The 22,601-nt window shown below is 39.3% G+C and overlaps 1 protein-coding gene and 1 pseudogene across 1 annotated transcript in view; both read right to left on the reverse strand.

Annotated features, from left to right (window-relative positions):
- LOC111159751 (cat eye syndrome critical region protein 2) overlaps window positions 1-22,601 on the reverse strand; it is a 176,323-nt gene that overhangs the window by 55,571 nt on the left and 98,151 nt on the right. Inside the window, exon 2 of the mRNA XM_022522335.1 lies at window positions 9,353-9,447. Coding sequence (XP_022378043.1) covers window positions 9,353-9,447 — 95 coding nt within the window. The remainder of the gene's footprint in view (window positions 1-9,352; window positions 9,448-22,601) is intronic.
- Window positions 2,344-2,726, reverse strand: LOC111159752 (annotated as a pseudogene).

Here is a 22,601-nt window from a genome sequence, read left to right on the forward strand (position 1 = left end):
GGGGGGGGGGGGAGTCCAAACAACACTATTTTATTACTTGTGAAAATGTTATTAAATACAAATTTCAATGTACATAAAGTTCTAAAAAAATAATCCACAGGCATGATCAGCTATCGAAGTATTTATTGCTTTTGCACTAAGATGATGGAGTAGTTCTAACAGATCATATCATTTACACAAAGCCTAAAATACTTATTCTCTATGCTTTTATAAAAAAAAGTTTGCTGACCCCAGTTTCAAAATGTGCAGACCAAAGTAGGTAAGAGATGGAAAGCTGCTTGAATCAAAGTCTACCTTCCACCCAGCATATTCAGAAACTATAAGAATGTTTTTACATACACTGATATAATAAATTGGTATTAGTGACTCCAGACTATTCTTCATAGATTATTTCATTTACTCTTCATGATAACTTTAGTGGGAACTTTTATCATCCTGAGATGAGGCAAGTTATACACAAAGAAATTAAATAACTGTCTTAGCTCTCTACAATAGGTAAATCTCAGAACCAGAAAAGGCAAGCATTCAATGGTCCAAATTTCTCTCTTTTTATAGGATGAGATGATTCAGAAAGCATGCATCCACTTTAGCTCCAAGTGGATACCACTTGTGGGACAAAATGACTACCACCTTGGACAATTCCTTTCAATGGAAAAAGTAAAATCCATTATAGTGGTCTTTCTTGTCTGGGTGCTCATTATACAGATATGTTCAGAAGGGGACTATTCAGTGAACTGTGTAACTAGAGAACATAAAATTTTCTGTGTGTCTATTGTATACCAATAATAACAAGCTTTCTTAAAATTTTTAATTTATTTGATAGAGAGAGAAAGAGAGAGCATGAACAGGTGGGAGAGCAGAGGGAGGGAAAGAGGCAGATTCCTCATTGAGTAGACAGCCTGATGCAGAGCTCCATTCCACACCCTGGGATCATGTCCTGAGCAGAAGGCAGACACCCAACTAAGCCACCCACACACCTCAATAATAACAAGTTTTTAAAAGGCTGAAGTGAGAGCAACACTCCAGAACAATTAATTCTGAATCTCAGGGCTGCCAGTTCCCAAATTTATTTGGCCATCCAGAAATATTTTTATTTCACCTGTATTTTAAAAACAAACAAAAAATTACTGATTATGTTTTCCACAATACTCCACCATCTTAAGGTAAGTTTAGCAGAATGTGGTTTGAAAAATGCTGGAAAACTGCTTGCCTCGTTGCCCCAGTGCACAATAGCAGGTTCTGCTTTTTAAGGAAGAACTCTTCATCACTACTGGTAGGACCTGTACTACCACACCCTGTACCAAAGTGAGAACAGTAAGCTCCCTGGGCTCTTCTTCCTTCTATCCACCTGAGACTCTTTTTCATATTTTCCTTCAATAGCAGAAAAGTCAAAGAAGTAGCTGCTGGCAATAGGGAAGGGGAAAAACTGCTTTCTTGCTCATTACAACAAGTATTTGAAATTTTATGATATTCAAAGAGGTCTATTTTTTTTTTTTTTAAAGAAATTAATCCCTCACTTCAAAATAAATCAGTTAGGAGTAACTGACACAATGTTGTGATAAGGAGGAAATGTATTTATAAAAGCTGCTATAATTCAGCACTGTGGAAGGGAAGCATGCAATGTTCGCACTTGTCCCAAATACTGGCCTCTGTGCAGTCTACAAAGGTCGAAATTGTGGACAGGACACAGAAGGAATAGATGACAGAAGGAAACTGGACATTTGCATGTGACTGCTGAGCCAACACAACTTTGAAGAGAAAAATACTTCGGAAATACATAAATGCTATTTTTACCTCTAGGTATACTTAAGTGGAAAACAAGACCTAGTCAGTACAGCTCAGCCTGTATGCCATCTCTCAGAAGGGGGTGGGGATGGCCAATCTATACTGTATTTTATCATTAAAAAAAAAACAAACCTGTATTTTTGAAACTTTATTAAGTTTTTAATTTTAATTCCAGTATAGTTAACATATAGTATAATAGTTTCAGGTGTAAAATATAGAGATTCAACAATTCTATACATGACGGAGGACTCATCAATATAAATGTACTCCCAACACCCTTTAAACTATCTATTTCACCCACTCCTAACCTACCTCCCGGCTCTAGAAACCATCAGTTTGTTCTCTATAGTTCAGTGTGCTTCTTGGTTTGTTTCTAAATTTTCTGTTTATTTTGTTGCTTAAATTCCACAGATAAGTGAGATCAAATGGTATCTGTCCTTCTCTGACGGACTTACTTAACATTATACTCTGGATTCATCCATGTCATTGCAAATGGCAAGACTTCATTCTTTTCTCCCCCCACTGAGGCATTTTACTTGCACGTTTGTTATTACATCCCTAGAAAAAGAACACCAGGATTTTCCCTCTTGTGTGTTTTCATCTTGCTTCTGCATGGTCCATGATGGCAGCTGAGGTTGTCAGTACAGTGAAACCAAACTGGGGTGGAGGGGTGGGGGAGGGTGGGAGTAGGTTATTCTGCTGTTTTTCTAGGGCTTGCAGTTGTACATCAAATCTGGGGCTGATCACTCCACACATGTTTAACCTGCCTGTGAAGTTCACAATAATTTCCCCAGCTCCGTGATCATCAATGATTTCAAATTCACCAACATAACATGCTTCATCATCATCGTGAGAAACTGGATGATGACTTTGGAGCATGGACTCGTTTCAGCATTGTTAAGGCTCTTGAGAGCATCTGCCAGGACATTCATGTGCACCATTATGGTGGCATAGGAAGATGGCAGAAAGAGGGGTTTCATTCCTTTTTTATGGCTGAGTAATATTCCACTGTAGGTATATACACATCTCCTTTATCCATTCACCGATTGATGAACACCTGGGCTGCTTCTGACATTTAGCTATTGTAGTGTTTATATCCTTTCCCAATAGTATTTTTGTATTCTTTGGGTAAATACCCACTAGTGTGATTATTACATCATAGGATAGTTCTAATCTAATTTTTTGAGGAACCTCCATACTGTTTTCCAGAGTGGCTGCATCAGTCCTCATTCCCACCAACAGTGCATGAAGGTTCCTTTTTCCCTACATCCTAACACTTGATTATTGAAAAAATCCTTTTTATACTGTAAAAATTCCATAATTTTATATTAAGAAGAAAAAACACAAAAGGGTCTGGGTTACAGGCCTAAAATTCAGATTCTAATACTCAATCTCCTGTTCCTTCGATTCTTTGTACTTAATCTTGCTCATGTGGGAATTTTTCACCTTCTAACTAGCTACATGACCTGGTAAGTAAATTGGTATGTTTCCTTCTCTATAAAATGGCACCTTATTAATCTAAGAGATGACCTCATACCATCTCTTCTTTGCCTCACAATGAAAAAAAAAAAAGAAATGAACACAAGTGAAATAATGAATGATGTGAAAAGTTGGCATCTATTTTAAAAATATTCTGCAGAATATGCATTATTTTCATACTAATTACTTCTATAGGAAACGTTATCAAAGTACATACTTTTTCTGTAATTTATGGTTGAAACGAATGGTAAATATGAGAGGAGTAAAATTAAATGAGGAACAAGTTGGTTACAGCCATTTACCCCCATTTACAATGGGGAAAATCAAAACCTCTCATTGATAATATATGACTCTTATATTTTTATATAATTCATATATATATCATTCAAATACACACATATACTTATAGGATCCATTAAAACCAAATTATGATTATCCAAAAATGAATTAATTGTTCTGGTCCACAAGAAAAAATCTATAAAAAATACCCATACAATTTATGAAATATTAATAATTAAGTAAATGTTAATAAATGCAAACATAAATCTTACCATTATTATTTAGTTCTGTTCTGGGAGACACAGTCAATACAATAAAAGCATGTATAGCTGGCAGTCTTTAAGAAGCCCAACATGATTTCTGCCTCCTGGTATTCATACCCTTGTACAATCCCCTCCTTTAAGTATGACAGATGGTCGGGGCGCCTGGGTGGCTCAGTGGGTTAAGCCGCTGCCTTCGGCTCGGGTCATGATCTCAGGGTCCTGGGATCGAGTCCCGCATCGGGCTCTCTGCTCAGCAGGGAGCCTGCTTCCCTCCCTCTCTCTCTTTCTCTCTCTCTCTCTCTCTCTGTGCCTGCCTCTCCGTCTACTTGTGATCTCTCTCTGTCAAATAAATAAATAAAATCTTTAAAAAAAAAAAAAAAGTATGACAGATGGTCTATACCTTGCTTTTAATCAAAAGAATATGGCAAAGGATCTCATTCCCATGATTATATCATATAAGATCCTCTCCTGGCAGACAAGAGCTATTTTCCTGCCGGCCCTGAAGACACAAACAAGCTAAGCAATAAGAGGCCATGTGGCTGGCAAAGGAACTGTGGGTGACCTGGGGGAGCAGATAGCAGCTCCCAGTCAACAGCCAGAAAGAAAATCAGGACCTCAGTCCTACAACCACACAGAGATGACTCTGCCATCAACCTGAATGAATTTGGGCTGCACCCCAGTTAAGCCTCCAGATTAGAACACAGCCTGGATGACAGCCTGATTACATACCTGCAAGAAACTGAGCAGAGGATCCAGATGAGCCACATGTACACTCCTGACCTATAAAACTGTGAGATAATAAATGGATTTTTTAAGCTACTAAGTTTGGAGAAATTTGTTATGCATCAACAGAAAACAAATGAATGGATACTTGCCCCATTCAAGCCTTGAGAGGACTGTAGTCCTTAGTCAAGGTCCTGGGTACCCTGATTGTAGTCTCTAAGTAAAACTGTTAGATGCACCCAGCTAAGCTGCAGCCAGATTCTTTTTTTTTTTTTTTTTTTTTTTAAAAGTTTTTATTTTTTTTTTGTCGGGGGGGGGGGGCGGGGGTAGTGCACAAGCAGAGGGCAGCAGCAGGCAGAGGGAGAAGCAGGCTTTCCGCTGGGCAGGGAGTCTGATGTAGAACTTGATCCCAGGACCCCAGGATCATGACCTGAGCTGAAGGCCCACACTTAACCAACTGAGCCACCCAGGCACCACGCTGAAGCCAGATTCTTTAAAAAAATAAAATAAAATAAAAATAAAAATAAAATTTTTTTTTTAATTTACAGAGATCACAAGTAGGCAGAGAGGCAGGCAGTGAGAGAGAGGAGGAAGCAGGCTCCCTGCTGAGCAGAGAGCCCGATGCGGGGCTCGATCCCAGGACTCTGAGATCATGACCTGAGCTGAAGGCAGCGGCTCAACCCACCGAGCCACCCAGGTGCCCCCTGAAGCCAGATTCTTAACAGAAATTATAATAATTTTTTGTTGTTTTAAGTTGTTAAGTTTTAGAGTATTGTTACATAGCCGTGGATAACTAGTACAGCATGAAACAGACAATAATACAAATACCAAAAGGAAAGAGGGATGATAATCCTAGAAAATGAGAAGAATATCAAATTAAAAAATAATCAAGATCAATAAACTGTGTAGACTCAAGATCTATACAATCTATACAGAAGAATATATTTCCAAAGTACTTATGAGTGGGATTCAACTCCTAATAGTGACAAAAATTAAAATAGCCAAGAATGTATCCGACCTAAATGAATCAAACTATACATTTTTATTGAGTAATAAAAAGAGCTTGAATAAAAAAACAATCTCAATATTGCGAAGAGGTCAACTCTGCCTAAATTTATCCATAGGTTCATTTGACTCTAATCAAAATAAGGGAATATCTTATCCATGTGATGCGGTAACATAATTATTTTCTGGAAGAATGAGGAAGGAAGATTAAGACAAATTTTAAATAGAAGGATTAATGAACAGGACTATCCTTAAAACCTTCAAATACAGTATAAAGGAATAATCACTCAAATATTATTAGTGGTTGTGTTCCAGACAATATCCCTACTGTTTTGTGTACACAATGTTACTTCAACCTTATGATAATCCAACAAGTAGAGATACTAACAATAAACATATTTTATAGATGAAAAACCTCAGGCACAGTGTCACAAAGCTAATGAATGTATTAGGGAGACATAGTGTGGTATCAGAGCCAAAAGAGACTGACAGGTACAATCCGAACCAAGTAGTTTCCAGCATAAGTAAAAAAAGAGCAAAAAGATGTATCACATGCCAACAGGAATGGGAAGATTTATTCCATAAATGATACAACTTTAGCTATTTAAATCTTCGACCACAGACTGTCCCCTCTATCTCCACTGTCACACACTGAAGACTGTAGATCCACAAGAGACAGGAAACTGTTTTATCCTACCAACACCCAGGGGCTGGCAAGTTATGAGCAATGTTCAGGGCTGACAAAGGTAAAGGAGCACTCTTGTGCAAGAGTGAAAGAGAAGAAACTGGAGGAAGTCGGCCTTACAAATTTTTTTTTTTTTAAAGATTTTATTTATGTATTTGACAGAGAGAGATCACAAGTAGACAGAGAGGCAGGCAGAGAGAGAGAGAGAGAGAAGGAAGCAGGCTCCCTGCTGAGCAGAGAGCCCAATGAGGGACTCGATCCCAGGACCCTGAGATCATGACCTGAGCCGAAGGCAGCGCCTGGGTGGCTCAGTGGGTTAAGCCTTACAAATTTTATTTTTTTATTTTTTTTAAAGATTTTATTTATTGATTTGACAGAGAGAGATCACAAGTAGACAGAGGGGCAGGCAGAGAGAGAGAGAGAGAGAGAGAGAGAGAGAGAGAGAGAGAAGCAGGCTCCCTGCGGAGCAGAGAGCCCGATGCGGGACTCAAGCCCAGGACCCCGAGATTACGACCCGAGCCAAAGGCAGCGGCTTAACCCACTGAGCCACCCAGGCGCCCAAGCCTTACAAATTTTAAATGGACATTTCTTTTCCTTGATCTTCAACATACTAGTAAAATGACCCACGTATATTAACAAGAAGGTCACATACATAAAGATTACCAATGTGCCCAATAAACCTAAGATATTGAAATATCAACAATCAATGAAATTGCAAGTTAAAACAACTTTATACCTTCAGACTGGTCAAGATTAGAGACACCATGTCCCGTTACTTGCACCATCATAACAGTCCTTCACTGTCTATACCTCTCCTTTCTCCCCTGATTAATTTATTAGCCCCTAGTTTGTCTTCCTACTTTCCCTCTTGCCCAGGATGCTTACTTAAATACACAATCTGAGGACTCCCCTCCTCTCCTGGCTTTTATGTTGATACCCCCCAATTCTTACCTCAGCCTACAAACCTTATTAGGCTCCCAAGTCCTATTGTGTTTACTGAATTCCTTGAACTGAAATGTGTGCCGGAGACAGGTTTAAAAAAAAAAAAAAAAAAAAAAAAAGACAGGTAAGGTAGGCTATGTGAACATGACCGATGATGAGTGACAATCAGTCTCTGTAAGGGAGAGTAATCAGGAATGCTAAGTACTGAGGGAGACCAGACCCTACATGCTCTCTAGCTGATGGTTGTCTTCGTGGGTAGTAGCACACCAGTGGATATTTTCTAAAAGCTATAAATTGGGATATGAAGTGTGAAATCTCATTTTAGTTGTTGGCAACAAATCAAAATCTAACCTTCAGGGACCAAGACTGTGCCACTCAGACAGATCATGTTTCTGAACAACATGGGACCTTCTACTCTATAATCTCTAGGCTCAGCTCTAAGGTTATCACTCCTTATACCTGGAAGTCTTTGGTGGTTTCCCTTATTCATTCATTCATTCGCTTATTTATTGTGCTTTATAAAATATAAGCACTGGCCCAAGGAAGCCCAAATACGAATGCTCAGTTCACATTTTCTCATCTAAGGTTATATGCTCTGTTGACACTCTATTTTTACTTTAGAACACTTATCACAGTAAGTGGTAAGTAGTATCATATTAAAGTGATAAGATACGTAATTCCAAAGTGGGCCTTCCTCACCCCCACCTAGTACCTGTAAATGCCATGAAGGTCGAGAGAGTGTCTGACTGTTCCACCAGTACCTGCTACCCAGCAAAGAGTGGGCAAGGTCCAGATGGAAGTTCAGGCAGATACCCTCATGCTGTGAAGACTCAGGGCCCAAATGAAGCAACCTCTGTGGTGGGCAGCCTGGCAAATTTATTTAAAAAATCTTAAATGGACATTTCTTCTAAGTGATCACCATTCCAGAAATTTAAACTAAGGAGATTATTCACTAGGTGTACAAATCTTTATGTCTAAGGCAATGCATTATAGCCTGTTTACAACAGTTAAAAGCTAGACCAAATGTCCAGCTACCAAATTGGATTCTTTGACAATTACGTTTAAAGGAAAGATGGTTTAAGAAAAATAATGCAAGATATGAAAATGTAAGTTTGTATCACAGTGTGACTACAACTGTGCTTAAAAACCATATCCCAGTCAAAGAATGGAAGAACTTAATTATCATGCTCAAGCAGTAAAACAATAGATGGATTTTCCACCTTTGTCTATTCTTTGTCTAGCATAACTATCTGGGTATTCTCGTACAAAAAGTCATTATATTAACACAGTGAGTCCAGGAACAATACCTCTCCCCTAAGCGATTTAAACTTCTACCCCGAAGAAAATGGTGTCTCATTAATCTCTTACTCATCTTCTAACAGCAAGTTTATTGCACATTACTATTGGGCCTAGCTTCCCAGCCCTAAGAGATACTAAGAGCAGAAGTATTTGGGATAGCATATTTAACTGTATGAAAAATACAAACCTTCACACCCCAAACCCCTGCCCTGCCCGGCACTGGAGGGCTGAAAACTGGAAAACCATTTATCTCAGCTTTTTAAGAGCTGGCTCTATATAGTTCCGCCCTGCGTAGAAATGTAGTAGCAAAGAAAATGTATTATCAAGTTAGGGTCAAAACAAGGAATGAGGCCCTATCAGGAAGATCCTTTATTTGTCTACACAGATAAAATTGTGCTCCAAACGTCTATACATGTTGAATGTACCAGAGAGCTGTTTACTTGGCAGTTGTGGTGTGAGTGAGCCTAGAAGCTGCATATTAAAAATTATGCTACTGGTTATGTGAACAATAGAAGATACTCAAGTGGTAGAAATGCTGCAAAATCTAGCTATGATTTGTTAGGCAACATTTTACCAATACTGCAAGAGGCTGTAATTTCTGTAAAAATCAGCAAGAAAGGTATATACTGAGAAGAAATTCTACACTTGATTATGTTAACTGGCGGCTCCAGGAGTAAGGGATATAGATTTGTCAGAGTGAAATAAACTCAGGGATTATAATAAAATTAAAACTGAACTCCAGAATAAGCCAAACACAGAGCTGGGGAATCCATATGTAAATACCACTGGCAAATGATCAGTGATGGTTTGTTACAGGAGACAGGAAAACTCAGTGCACCTGGTTAATTAGTTCTTTCTACATGAAATGCGTAGTAAAATCAGGATTACTCACGTGATATCCCTTCGTTGATAGCAGCCCTGAAGCAGGCAGGCGATCAGGTCACTGATAAACTCTACATCATCTCTGTGAAGAGCTGCTTCTAACTCCTACAGAGCAGGAAGAGGAGAGAGAGACTGAGATCAAACACAGATTTCTTAAAATCCACCTTTCCCAGCTTCCTATCACCCACACCATCAACATCAGTGTAGCCAAACTGCTTGCAATGGATAAACTCTGCCTTTCTAATCCCAGTTACTGCTAGAAGAGCAACCGGTTCAATTTCTTGTTTTTCTAAGAAAAACTTTTGTTTTCCCCACTGCTCTATTCTATTTTTCTGCACACCAGAAGAAACACACATATATCTCTTTTTATGTCACTGCTAGCTACATAATTATCAAAGAGCTTAACTTATATAAATATGTTATAATGCCTTCTACTTTAATGGCAAGAGAATAAAGTAGCAAATAACATGATTGATTAGAAAGTATTCTTCATTCCTCTACAGTTTTAATAGGTAAACCACCCGCAACTGCTTTAAAGAACCACTCTATTGAAAAAAGCACTGGTAGTGAGCAATATAGCTAGCAATTCTTATTTTGAGGATGCTACACCTAAGTGACTAATGATAGGAGATTGCTAGAACTGAGATTAATCTTACATCATCCAGAGAGAAGTGAGGTAATGTCTATGTTAATGGTTTAATCCTAGGTGAGATGTATTTGTTTTCCTTGGGATTCAAGCAGACAATGCCAAAGATTTAGCTCATATTTAGCACAGTATTCTGAAAAAAGCCAAGTTGAGAAGGAGCTACTGGGACAAAAAGTGACAGTGGGAAATTTTAGGAGATCCTATTTCTTTTTTCAATCTCCCATTCTAAACCAGTATTTTCTAAGATGATGGAATCTTTTCCAAGTCATCAACTCTTGAGATATAAAGTCTGCCCACACTGTTTCAACCAGGATGCTATCTTCTGCATGTAAGCCATTTTCCAAGGGTCTGCTCTGCTTATTGTTTGAGTGGTTCATAACTTGATCTATAAACACAGAAAAACCAAACTTTGAAAGCTCGTATTAATGGTTCTAAAAGCATGAGGTGTGCATAAGAAACAATTTCTGACCTAAACACCAATGACACAGCAGTGCATCCTTAACATAGGAGCCTGCTGCTATTATAAAAATATTAAAGTTTTTCTAGTGATAGTAAAAAACTAATTCTGTAAAATAATTTTGTAAGTTATTTTATTTTAAAGATTTTATTTATTTGACAGAGAGAGATCACAAGTAGCAGAGAGGCAGGCAGAGAGAGAGAGAGAGGAGGAAGTAGGCTCCCTGCTGAACAGAGAGCCTGATGCGGGGCTTGATCCCAGGACCCCGGGACCATAACCTGAGCCGAAGGCAGAGGCTTTAACCCACTGAGCCACCCAGGTGCCCCTGTAAGTTATTTTAATGGTTCCATTTGTTATTTTATTTTTTAAAACTCCAGAGTTGGTAAGCACTCACTCTAAAACCTGTTCAAAAATAGAGGCGCCTTGGCAGTGTGATAGGTGAGGTGTCAGACTCTTGGTTTGGACTCCGATAGGGATCTCAAGGTCGTGAGATGGCAGTGTGGCAGTGGGCTCTGTGCTCAGCAGGCAGTCTGCTTGTATTTCTCTTCCTCTGTCCGCTCCCCACCCCCTGCCCGCCCAACCTTGCACACTCTCTCTCTAAAATAAATAAATCTTAGGGGTGCCTGGGTGGCTCAGTCGTTAAGCGTGTTGCCTTTGGCTGAGAGCCCTGCACTGGGCTCTCTACTCAGGAGGAAGCCTGCTTCTCCCTCTCCCACTCCCCCTTGCTTGTGTTCCCTCTCTCACTGTGTCTCTGTCAAATAAATAAATGAAATCTTAAAATCAATCAATCTTAAAAGAATAACAATAAAACCTTCATAGGACAAAATACTGCTAAGCATACTAACTGACACAAATGAGCAAAATATAAATTACCCTCAGGCAGTTCACCTGAAAAGGTTCATACTGCCTTAAACGCCCAGGTGAATGAAGCTCAAAATCCAAAGGGTAGGCTGAGGCTTGCAAACATTCTGCCTACCTTAACTACAAACTTGGGAATTAGAACGCATCTTAGCAATAGTTCTTATTCTTCTATTAGTTTATTAATTCCTTTTGGCAGACTTCTTTTCTAAATTTTAGTTAGTGATTATCCAGAAAAACAAGAAACTCTACCAACCAGAGATAACAAGGACCTGAACTATAATTAGCCAGAATTCATTCATTCAACCAATATTTACTGGGTACCCACCCTACCTAAGATAATATAGTAGTTCCTAAAGGCTGAGGAGCTTAGTTTAGTTTGGAGAGATAAGAGTACAAAAAAAGATAGCCAAACCAACTAATTAGCACTGTTAGGTACAGAAAAGGTGCTACGGGGGCAACGGGGATTGAGAAGAAAAGGACTCCTCCTGGCTGTGGAAAGCCTAAGAGACTGCGTGAAGATGGTGGCATCCGAGATAGGAAAATTGTGGCAATGGGGGGAGAACCAGGGCATAACAAGGTGCAGGAACAATGGGAGCAAGTGCATGGAGAGGATAAGAGCTTCAGTTTAACTCTTCTGTGGATACTATGAGGGGAGTAATGTGAGCTAAGATCAATAGCTGATATGAATACTGACCTAATGAGTTTGTCTCTGGAAGACAATGGAGATTCACTATAATTATTTTTACTGAGGAGAGGCACAGTGGTACCAACCTAGCTGCTGTGTATATAAGAGGAATTCTGGTGGTAGAGGGTGTGAGGTGGGGTTAAACACAAGAGCTGGGGAGGATTCTGAAGGACTCACCAGAGGAGAGAAATAGTAGCAATGGGGAAACATGAATTCCAGATGGGACAGAAGTAAATGTGATGCAAAGTAAGGGAAGATTTGAATGGTTCATATTTTAAGCTTGGTCAGTGGCAAGACTCCAAAGCAAACTCCAATTATAACAGAAGGTGAACCCTTAGCACAAAGTCCCAGACCATCTTGTTTGATAGAGGAGCCACACTTACTGAATGGTGGAACTGGAAGGTATATTACAGATCGCAGTATTTCAGCGTTCTCAATTTAAGGATAAATAAACTACGCCCAGGAAGGTTAACTGACTTTTGTTGTACTCAGCCAAATAATGCCAGGACCAAGTGAAACTCAGACCACCCCGTCCACGGCCCTTCCCACAGAGTAAGCTGCTTCTTACTGGCCCATGTGTTCTAGGCTAGAAAGAGTGCTGGCTTTAACAGCTATAAAAACCCACCTCCATCACTCCCAACCAAGCCCTCCAATGTACCATTCTTCCTAAACATAAAGAAATTCCTTCCCTCCTCCCTTCTGCCAAGCCATATTGTAGGTCCTTTACATGAAAAACTTTCATCTATAACATCTTCCTAGCCAATGGCTAGGAAGCTGATGCCCCCCCTGCCCCCGCCCTGGGTGGCTTAGCCAGGTTAAACATCTGCCTTTGGCTCAGGTCATGATCCCAGGGTTCTGGGATGGAGTCTCACATTGGGTTCCCTGCTCAGCAGGGAGCCTGCTTCTGCTCTCTCTCTGACAAATAAATAATAAAATCTTCAAAAAATAAAATAAAATCTTCCTGACTTCTATTTTGCTCGTTCCTCCAGCAACTCCTTCAACACTGTGTATGTCCACATTCTGTTACACACTCCTGCTGGGGTTCCGTCCTCCTCATAAGTGTAAATTAAAGAGCACCATGTGACTCTTGATTAAAGGTACTAGAGCCAGATGCTTCCTAGTGTTTTTAAAGGACAGAAGTGCCAAATTAAACTACACAAAGGCCACAAGTGAAGAGATAAGAACTGGGAAGGCTTTACCAAGGACAAAGAGAAGTTCACCACATATCTCTGTGGAGGTATGCCAGGATTCCTAGAAGCCCCACGATACATGTGGACCACTTTTATTCCGTAGTAATTAATTTAAAACATTAATTTTATAAAACAGTCATATTACAGAGCAAAGTGTAAAATCTGCATTATTTTTATGCTGAGACTCCTCCCGCCCCGCCAAAAAAAAGAAAAGTAAAAGAAAAAAAATGTCACTCACACAGGAACAGTTAAAGCTCTACTATGAATACCCTTTCTTTTGCATCTCCTGATTCCCACCCACAGACATTCCCTTGTGGCTTAGGTGGAAATGCTTGAAACGAATGTCTCCCTTTCTATCAGGGTAACTTTCATTACAGTAAGGTTCTAGTTGTCCAGTTTAAACCTATGATCTTATCTTCTGAAGAGGCAACAATAAAATATAGCAATATTTAGCTGGCAGATGCACAGGCAGGCACAGCATGTGGAAGTTCATGGCATGTGTAGAGTACAAAGGCCTCTCCCCAAAACGGAGAGGGTGGTTAGAGAATCGAAGACTGGACGGGCCTGTTTCTTAAGGATCTTCACACGAAAGACCATGGATTTTACTTCCATATGCAATCAAGTCTGGAGAAGGAGAGTGGAATGATCAGATCTCCATCTCAGAAAAACAGTTCTGAGAGCGGAATGCAGAACAACCGGGAGGGGTAGCAGAGGTGAGGACCAGGGAGGCAGTGTCAGCATCACCTGGAAGCTTGCACCTCAGGAACCATGACAGATTTACAGACACCAGAATCTGCATTTTAACAAGAGCCCCATGATTCATATGCTTATACAGTCCGGGAGGTGCTCTGGAAGTTAAAAGGTCAGAGTCTGAGGTAAATAAAACAGCAGCTGTGGGAATAGAGAAAGGGGGGATTTGTGAACATGTGGAAGATGAATAAATGCTGGTTTAATGAATGAAAGACAGAAATGTAACTACCAAATGAAATAAAGCCATATACCTAAAATGCTCTAAAACATAAAAGAAACATCAAAAACGAATTTCTGACATAAGGATGGAATTAAATCCTTATACTATAACCATAAACACACTCAGATGATTTATCTCAAGAACAGGTAAAGCCCCTTGTTTACCTAAACACCCTAGCATTAATGAATCATCATAATCAAATCATGCAGATAAAGTGTGGTTATCAGTATCTATGGAATTTAGAGTTCCTTCCTCAAGCTCTGAAACCCAAAACTCTGAAGAATTAAATGTAGTTCAGATATCCAGGTAAACCACTAAACAAACTACCCTAAATACAGGATTAGTCTTCACTGGTGGGAAGAGTGGGTTATTTTGTCCTTAGAGAAAAATGTCATTTCTGGCAATAAATCTATTTAGAATGTGAGGACATAACATGAAATTTCTAGTTAAAGTGTTCTCCAAACAATATCAACTGCCGACATCCTTTTATTACTGCTCCCCGAGAGTCATGAAATAGAATTATAAATTAGAGTAAAGCAAGATGTTCAAGGACCAAATAAAAACAGACCTACAAAAGTTAAGACTGATGTGGCCAAAAGATAAGATGTCCTTCAACCCACATTCTACTTACATTAGATTATGAGTTTTCAAGTTTGAAGTTACTAACATCTTGCTAACCAGTTGGCAGTTAGCAGAAATCCAAATTCGGAAGTCAACCTACAACTAGTAAGTTTAAGAACTGTTTACCTTAAAATACATGCCCAAAAGTTGAATTATTAACTTGTATAACAAATATATATTTTCTTCAGTAAGTCTAAGGTAAGTTTTTATTCCCTAACTGCATTTTAAAATTTCCCATAGGTGTTGGGAGGCAGAAGACTGGATGGGAGAGCGATATCAATAATGATGTTCTAATTCTAACGGATGCTATTTTCAGAGGTGGTATCACTTTTAAATGAATAAAGTGAAACATTCAGAGACCAATGATAAGAATGTGTCATGAACCAAAAACAATTATTAATAAAATCTGTGACTCTGAAATTTAAAAAAGAAAAAGAAGAAAAGACAAAACTGTTTCACTGTATTTTCTGCCTGCCTCAATAACCAGGCTTCATTGGTGATTCAACCATAGTTTTCTTACCATTATCAGCAGAAACTAGGGAATTATCTTAATTTGAAAAAAAAAATATTAAATGCTCTTGTTCAATACTCAACTGTGATGGACAGGCTAAAGAGAACTGGTAAAAAAAACTTCTCCCCAGTGAACCTAAGTTGCTTTTCCTCGCACAACCACAATCTAATGAGTTAGCAACTGGGGAAGTGGTTACACAGAAAGGTACAATATCAGGGATATTGGATCAGCTCTTTCAAAGAGAACTGAGCAGGCTTGAATTGCTCCTCAAATGACACAAGTATTGAAAGGAACTCTATTATTTCCAAATAAAATTCAACACCTTATGCTTGCCTACCATTGTACCCCTGGCATATAGTAAATTTGTACATCAGTAAGAAAATGGGCCTCAAAATATAAAACTGCTTTTCAAATGTATTTCTATGACATTATGCTTCATAAATCAGGGGCTATCTAGATAACCCACCAAAAAATAGGTAGGGCCATGGTAACTTGTAAATTGACAAAATTATCAGTTAACTTTTCCCCTCTAGCTCAGCAGAACTTAAAAATTCAGAATCAGTAAAGATTAGGATGAAGAATAGGTGATAAGCCCCCTGGAGAGCAAAGCTCTCCAGCCCCCATCCCTTTAGTTACTGCTGATCCCAGCAGTGGGTACCAGCTACAAACCAAGGCACAAGAATACAGCCCTCAGTTTTCACCCCATGGTGAAATAAAGATTAAGAATGTTGTGGAAAGATAGCAAAGAGGAAAGGTAACAGGAACGCAGTTTTCTGCTTCTCTTCTGCTGAAGAGAAGAACTGGCTTATCAGTTAAAAAAATTTTCACTTTAATGGGTATAGTTTCACATTTGCAGGAAGAAAAAGTTCTGGAGCTCTGTTTCACAACAATGTGAACATACTTAACACTACTGAACTGTGCCCTTAAAAATGGTTAAGATGATGAATTTTATGTTTCTTACCACAGTTTAGGAAAAAATTGTCCCATGAAAAGTATCTACCACCAAGGATTTTTTAATGATTACATGAGGCAATACTTATAAAAGCCAGTGGAGCCTGGTGCACGGTCAATATTCTACAACATTCTAATTACAATTGTTTCATCTTCCTTACAATGAAAGTATGTGGAAAATATGTGGAAAAAAGCAAAGACTGAAGAGATAGAAAATTTTCAAAATTCAGAGGTTTCTGAACAATAGAAATTAAAATCCTTTTAATACATGGCCTACCATATTCATAAGCCAATAAAAGCTAATAGTTCTCCAAGGAACTATTTGGAAACCCAGGTTATTCAAAGCTTTACTACTTAGGCCTTCAAACCCAGAGCTTAGAGTAAGTCTTAGAAGTAAGGCAATAAGGAATACCCTTCTAAAATCCCCCTCCCCACCCCACCCCTGCACTTTCTCTCCTCCCCTTTTGTATTTCCTTTTCATTGTGGGCACTGAGCTGTGAGCATAGAAATCTGAACTTTGCCAAGATGCTCTGGGACAGAAGAGGAAGGGGTGGGTGGGGTGGGGGAGGAGAAAACTCGGCAAATCAGCATAGAGAAGGGAGACCCAGTCCTACTGCTCCTCTGTAGCTTCAGAGAGTAGCTGGAGGGAGTAACAGGATTTGTCCTCTTTGCAGCTGGCGTCACAGCTCATTAGGGACAAGTCTGTTTAATATCTTTCCACCTCCTCCACTCTCAACAACAGGCAGTGGCTGTTCGGAAAAGAACTCAGGACCTAGCAAGGGGAACAGTTCCAAACTTTGACTGGCAATGAGGGAGACATGGGGCCTTTAGCATATGTCATCGGAAAACATTTATTTACAATTCTTTACTTTACAAAGTCCCACCTGCCTAGTAAACAAAGATAATTTCCAGACTGGAGACAGTCAAATGACACAGAAAGAATATTACTAATTCCTTTGTTGTGTAACAACACCTTTTCTTAAATAACACTGGCGGTAGCTTTTTATTGTTTGACATGCTTCTAATCTCCAGAAATTTTCTTTAATCTTTTGCTAAAGAAGGTGGTATAGAGAGACAAACCTTCTTTTCTTCAACTTCCAAGTAAGGATCAAGATCACAAATTTGTACTACTGCCATTCAGGCATAATAATTCCTTTGAGTTTATGTTAAGGAGGGGAAAAAGGCCTCAAGATAAAAGAATCATATATGCTGTATTTAATTTTGGAAGGTTACAAATCTTCCTGATTTGCACAAGGACTAACTGCAATGTAGTGACTCAGTAAAAGATCGGGGCTTCTGTATAGGACCCAGAACCTCGCTAGCACAAAAGAGATACAAAGCAGGCCTTCCTGAAGGACTACCCCAGCTGCTTTCCAAGAGAAAACGCCTGGAGTGTGAGCTTAGAATACATGAAGAAATAAGCACACCAGCCTCCAGAAGGCACCTCTGACTTTGGCAGCTGATGCTTTCTAACTTGGTATCAATTAATTTAATCCCAAAGGCCTGCCCCCATGCCAATTTAGACGGTAAAGTATAAATCAGCTCGAGTGGGTATAATGGTAAGGGACCTGAAACTGGCTATTATAACACTTTCAGTTGGCCAAGCGATTTATCCCAGGAGTCCCCAAAGGCCAGCGGGTCTGTATTGCTGCTTTGCTGCAACCACACCATTCCTCACAACCATCCGAGAAACAGCTGTGTCACTGGCGATGCCGCTGGGCAAGAGAAAGGAAATCAAAACAGCTTCTCCCCTCAAATGACTGCTACTTAAAATATTAGGCTAACTAGAAAATAACTAATTATACCAATAAATGTGTACCTCTAGGAGAACATGATTTTCTGCAAACACGTAAATTATCAAAACTGGCTCCAGCAGCTTAAAGAAAAGGCTCAGAAGGGTGCCTGAGTGGCTCAGTTGGTTAAGCGACTGCCTTCAGCTCAGGTCATGATCCTGGAGTCCCGGGATCGAGTCCCGCATCGGGCTCCCAGCTCCACGGGGAGTCTGCTTCTCCCTCTGACCTTCTCCTCGCTCATGCTCTCTCTCTTCTCTCAAATAAATAAATAAAATGTTTAAAAAAAAAAAAAAAGAAAAAGAAAAGGCTCAGAAGTTTCACAGATATTCTCCCCCAACAAAACGCCCATTACTATATAAACAATTCCTGAGCACTGAAAAAGTTGGAAAGCTTCTCGGTACGGTCTATGAGGCTGGAATACTGGACAAGCATAGCCACGCAGACAAGAAATCTGGAAAAGGAGGTTCACAGACAACCTAAGATATCAGGTCAAGTAGTCTAGACTTCATCACTTAGAACAAGGCTTTCCAACTAGGGTATGTGTGTTCCTGAGGCTCCACAGCACGTGGCCAGAATAGAGAAAACTATCAGTTTTTAAATGGCACAGCTTCTAGAAAGTCAGTTTTACTCTTATTTCTTTATTTGTTTTCATTGTTTTACTTGTTATTGAGAAGATATTTTTAACATAAACATTTGCATGAATTTAAGATGGGACTTCATTGGAGAATTTATGCTTGGAGTAACTTACGACTATAGCTCTATGTCCGTGAAATTAAACAGTCCTCATTCTCTGTCATTAGAAGATCACTACTGGATTAGTTCAGAGTTATTTTAGGGGAGCCATTAAAGAACAGGGAATGCTTTTGTCGGGGGATGGAGTGTGGGGATCAAACTTGGAAGGTTATCTAGATGTGGTTTATTAGTAAGAGAGATTAGTGGGTGAAAAGCTTACTGATCTAGTCCAGGGAAGAAGGATGGGGCCAACACTAGAAAGATGTACAGGAGGTGACAGGAGAGGATTTCAGAAAAAGATGAGTAAGATTTTGCAACTAAATGTATGTGGCTAAAAAAAAGACAAAGCAATTTTAGGTTAACAAGTTCTAAACTCTCCCACCCCTGAAAAAACATTATCGTATTTTAAATTAGTAAACAGAAATAAGGACAATAAAGGCTGAAAAGTGACCGAAGAATGGGGGCAGTGGGGAGAAACAGCAAAGACAATATTCAAAATAAGGTCCTAGAAGCTTTAAAGTGGGCAATAACTTTGTAATGTCCTAAATCTTGTTGTTCGTATCTGACTGTATCCTAGTCTCCTATGTGAGAATGGCAAAAAAGTACATACACAGAAAAATTTATAACTTTAATGTGTGCAGGGAAGTAGGGGTCCCTCTGAATTCAATCAGTTCAACATATTATGGACATATGACAGTGGGATGTCACATACTGGAAAGGCATCCCTAGCATCTGAAGACATGCTACGTGCCAGGCTCTATGTTAAGTGCTGGGGATGCAAAGAGGAAAGTTAGAACTCTACCTTCAAGTAGCATAAAATCTAGAAGCAGCTTTGGGAGGGTGGGGTGTGATGACTGGCAGAGCAGAGTGCTGTGGAGATAAGCAAGCAAAATGCTGCTGCAGAGATTAGCAAAGACTGAAAGATGAGCAGGACGCAGCCAGTGCACACGAGGGTAGGAGGAACAGTGAAGTTCTCTGTAAAATGCAGGTTACCTCTAAGAATGAAATGCTAAAAATGAAAACTTAATAAAGACCTGTGCCCAAACCACTGGTACTGCCTAGTGCCTCCACAGAGTAAGCAGTCACAGAATGTTCACAGAGATAATGGAAAGAAATTAGTTACTGGGAGCAACTAGTCTAGAACATGAATGTGTGTGGAATGCCTGGGTGGCTCAGTTGGTTAAGCATCTGCCTTCAGCTTAGGTCATGATCCCGGGGTCTCTTGCCTGGGGCTCCTTGCTCAGTGGGAAGCCTGCTTCTGCCTCTGCCTGCTACACTCTCTCTCTGACAAATATAGAAATATAGAAATATTAAAAAAAAAAAAAAAGATGAACGTGTGACTGAAGAGTTTCAGAAACACCTGAAAACCAATCAAGAAATCTGGAAAGGCAGTACAAAACTAGGAATGACGAGGGTGTGATTAAAACTTAAAAAATATAAATAATACATTATATGCTAATAAAAACAAAAACAAAAAAAAACCCTAAGAAAACTTGAAATCTTGTAGGGAAAAAAAAAGGATGTTACAACCAAAAGGGTTGTATCTAAAGGGTTGTATCTATAGGGTTCCATCTATAATGGAAAAGATGTCCCAAGGTGAAGAATTTGGCGGTGTTTATCCAGCCCAACCCTGAGGGACAGACACTGATGATACTTGTTTGTGGGGCAGGTCTATTTCATCAGGTATCTAAGAAATATCCCCTCAAGACTAACTCATTCTCAAGGGCACCTGGATGGTTCAGTCATAAAGCATCTGCCTTCGGTTCAGGTCATGGTTCCAGGGTCCTGGGATCGAGCCCCGCATAGGCTCCCTGCTCAGGGGGAGCCTGCTTCTCCCACTACCCCTTCTTGTATTGCCTCTCTTGCTGTGTCTCTCTCTGTCAAATAAATAAATAAAATCTTATTAAAAAAAAAAAAAAGACTAATTCATTCTCTTGATTCTCAGCTCCTTGATTAGCAATAGCAAGTGGGTCTTGGTATTAGGAGGGTGGTATATGTCCAATGGCAGGTGTAAATATAATGACCATGGTAAGATACCTACAGAATTTTAAATAAACAAAATGCGGGGCACCTGGGTGGCTCAGTGAGCTGAGCCTCTGCCTTCAGCTCAGGTCGTGATCTCAGGGTCCTGGGATCGAGCCCCGCATTGGGCTCCACATCCGGCTCTCTGCTCGTTGGGGAACCTGCTTCCTCCTCTCTCTCTCTCTCTCTCTCTCTCTCTGCCTGCCTCTCCGCATACTTGTGATCTCTCTCTGTTAAATAAATAAAATATTAAAAAAAAATAAACAAAATGCCATTCTGCAACTGGGGGCCTACTGAAATTGTTAAATTTTTGAACCTACAAAACTGAGGATCAGAACTGGTCATCTGAAAGCACTTACAATAGAGCAAGATATAGATTACATAGGAATGAGTGCACAGATTATGTTTAGAAAGGGAATACCTTAGAAGTCAAGTTGGCTAACAGTATGATTTTGCTGGGATGAGGCAAAGACTTTTCAGCAAAATTATCTCCAAAAAAAAAATTTATCTTGAATGTAAATACTAACCAAGTTTCTTCTATTAAAAGACACTCATTTTACTTTTGGGTAATAGAAATTAGGGAAGAGACAGGAGCCTGAAACAATCTCAATCAATGGCAGTTTGGATACTTACAGAGGTCATTTGATTGAATGTATTTTATAAGGAGGCAGAAAACCTTTACAATAATTCAGTAATGCTCCGGGGGCATGCTTTCAATTGCAAGTGTTAAGTGTAATTATAAAAATCACTTTAAATAGAAATACATGTGTTTATGTTATAATCATCATGAGCAACTACAGAGCAACTGAAAAACCAAACTTTCCTACTATTAAGTGAGTACGTATTGTGACTTGGGATAAAATTTTCAGAAAACATATCAAAAGCCGATTCCGAAACGTTAAGATAGAAGCAAGGCTAAATACTGTACTTCTGAGTTCTTTAGAAGTGGTTCTTTCTTTTAAAGTTCTTATTATTTATTATCCCAGTGAGCAGGGAGCCGGCCTTGGGGATTGATCCCAGGACCCTGAGATCATGATCTGAGCAGACACTTAACCAACTGAGCCACCCAGGTGCCCCTCAAAAGTGTTTCAAATGATGATGAAGTAATTATTTCTGGAAATAACAATGGAAAAGGCCATTATTTCTAAATTTAAAGATTCACATGTTTATATAAAACCCGTAAGATAAATTTTCCAAACAGAACTTTGACTGTTTCACTGCTGTTATTAAAAATTTTATAAACAATATGATTATGATTAAGTCAATACCCAAAGTTTCACTGAATCATCTCACTGGGAAATGGGGTACTGCTTAGGTTGAAACACCTATGGCAAGTTATACATGTTAATACTACTATGAAAGTGACTGAACCAGAATCATTACTCATGCTCTTTCCATCCATCTATACCAAAGGGAATCACATCTCTCATAAAGGAAGAGACCGTAAAGTCTAGAAAAGGGAACAGGCATGGAAAATAATATTTAACAATGACCTATCTTTTCTAAAACATTGCCTAACTGGTTCATTATACTACTTATTCAACTTCTAAACAGATAAGAATTACTACCTACACCCCACCCTATTAGCCACCTCCTAACCAATATCCCATTACAACTAAGTATGAATACATATCCTTCTAGTTCATTGGGCCCCAATCTAAAAGGCATCTTTGTAACTTCCAGATGTATCCTCCTCATCCTCCACAGAAGAACTGTTGTCTTGTAAGTGATCAAGCTGCATAATAAAACAAACAATCCAATGTTTTCCAATTAGGTTTTATCAACGTCTATAGTAGGAAATGTGAACTTTATGGCAGGAA

This window comes from Enhydra lutris, unplaced genomic scaffold (genome assembly GCF_002288905.1).
Source record: "Enhydra lutris kenyoni isolate GAN:26980312 unplaced genomic scaffold, ASM228890v2 scaffoldscaffold69, whole genome shotgun sequence".
NCBI lineage: Eukaryota > Metazoa > Chordata > Mammalia > Carnivora > Mustelidae > Enhydra > Enhydra lutris.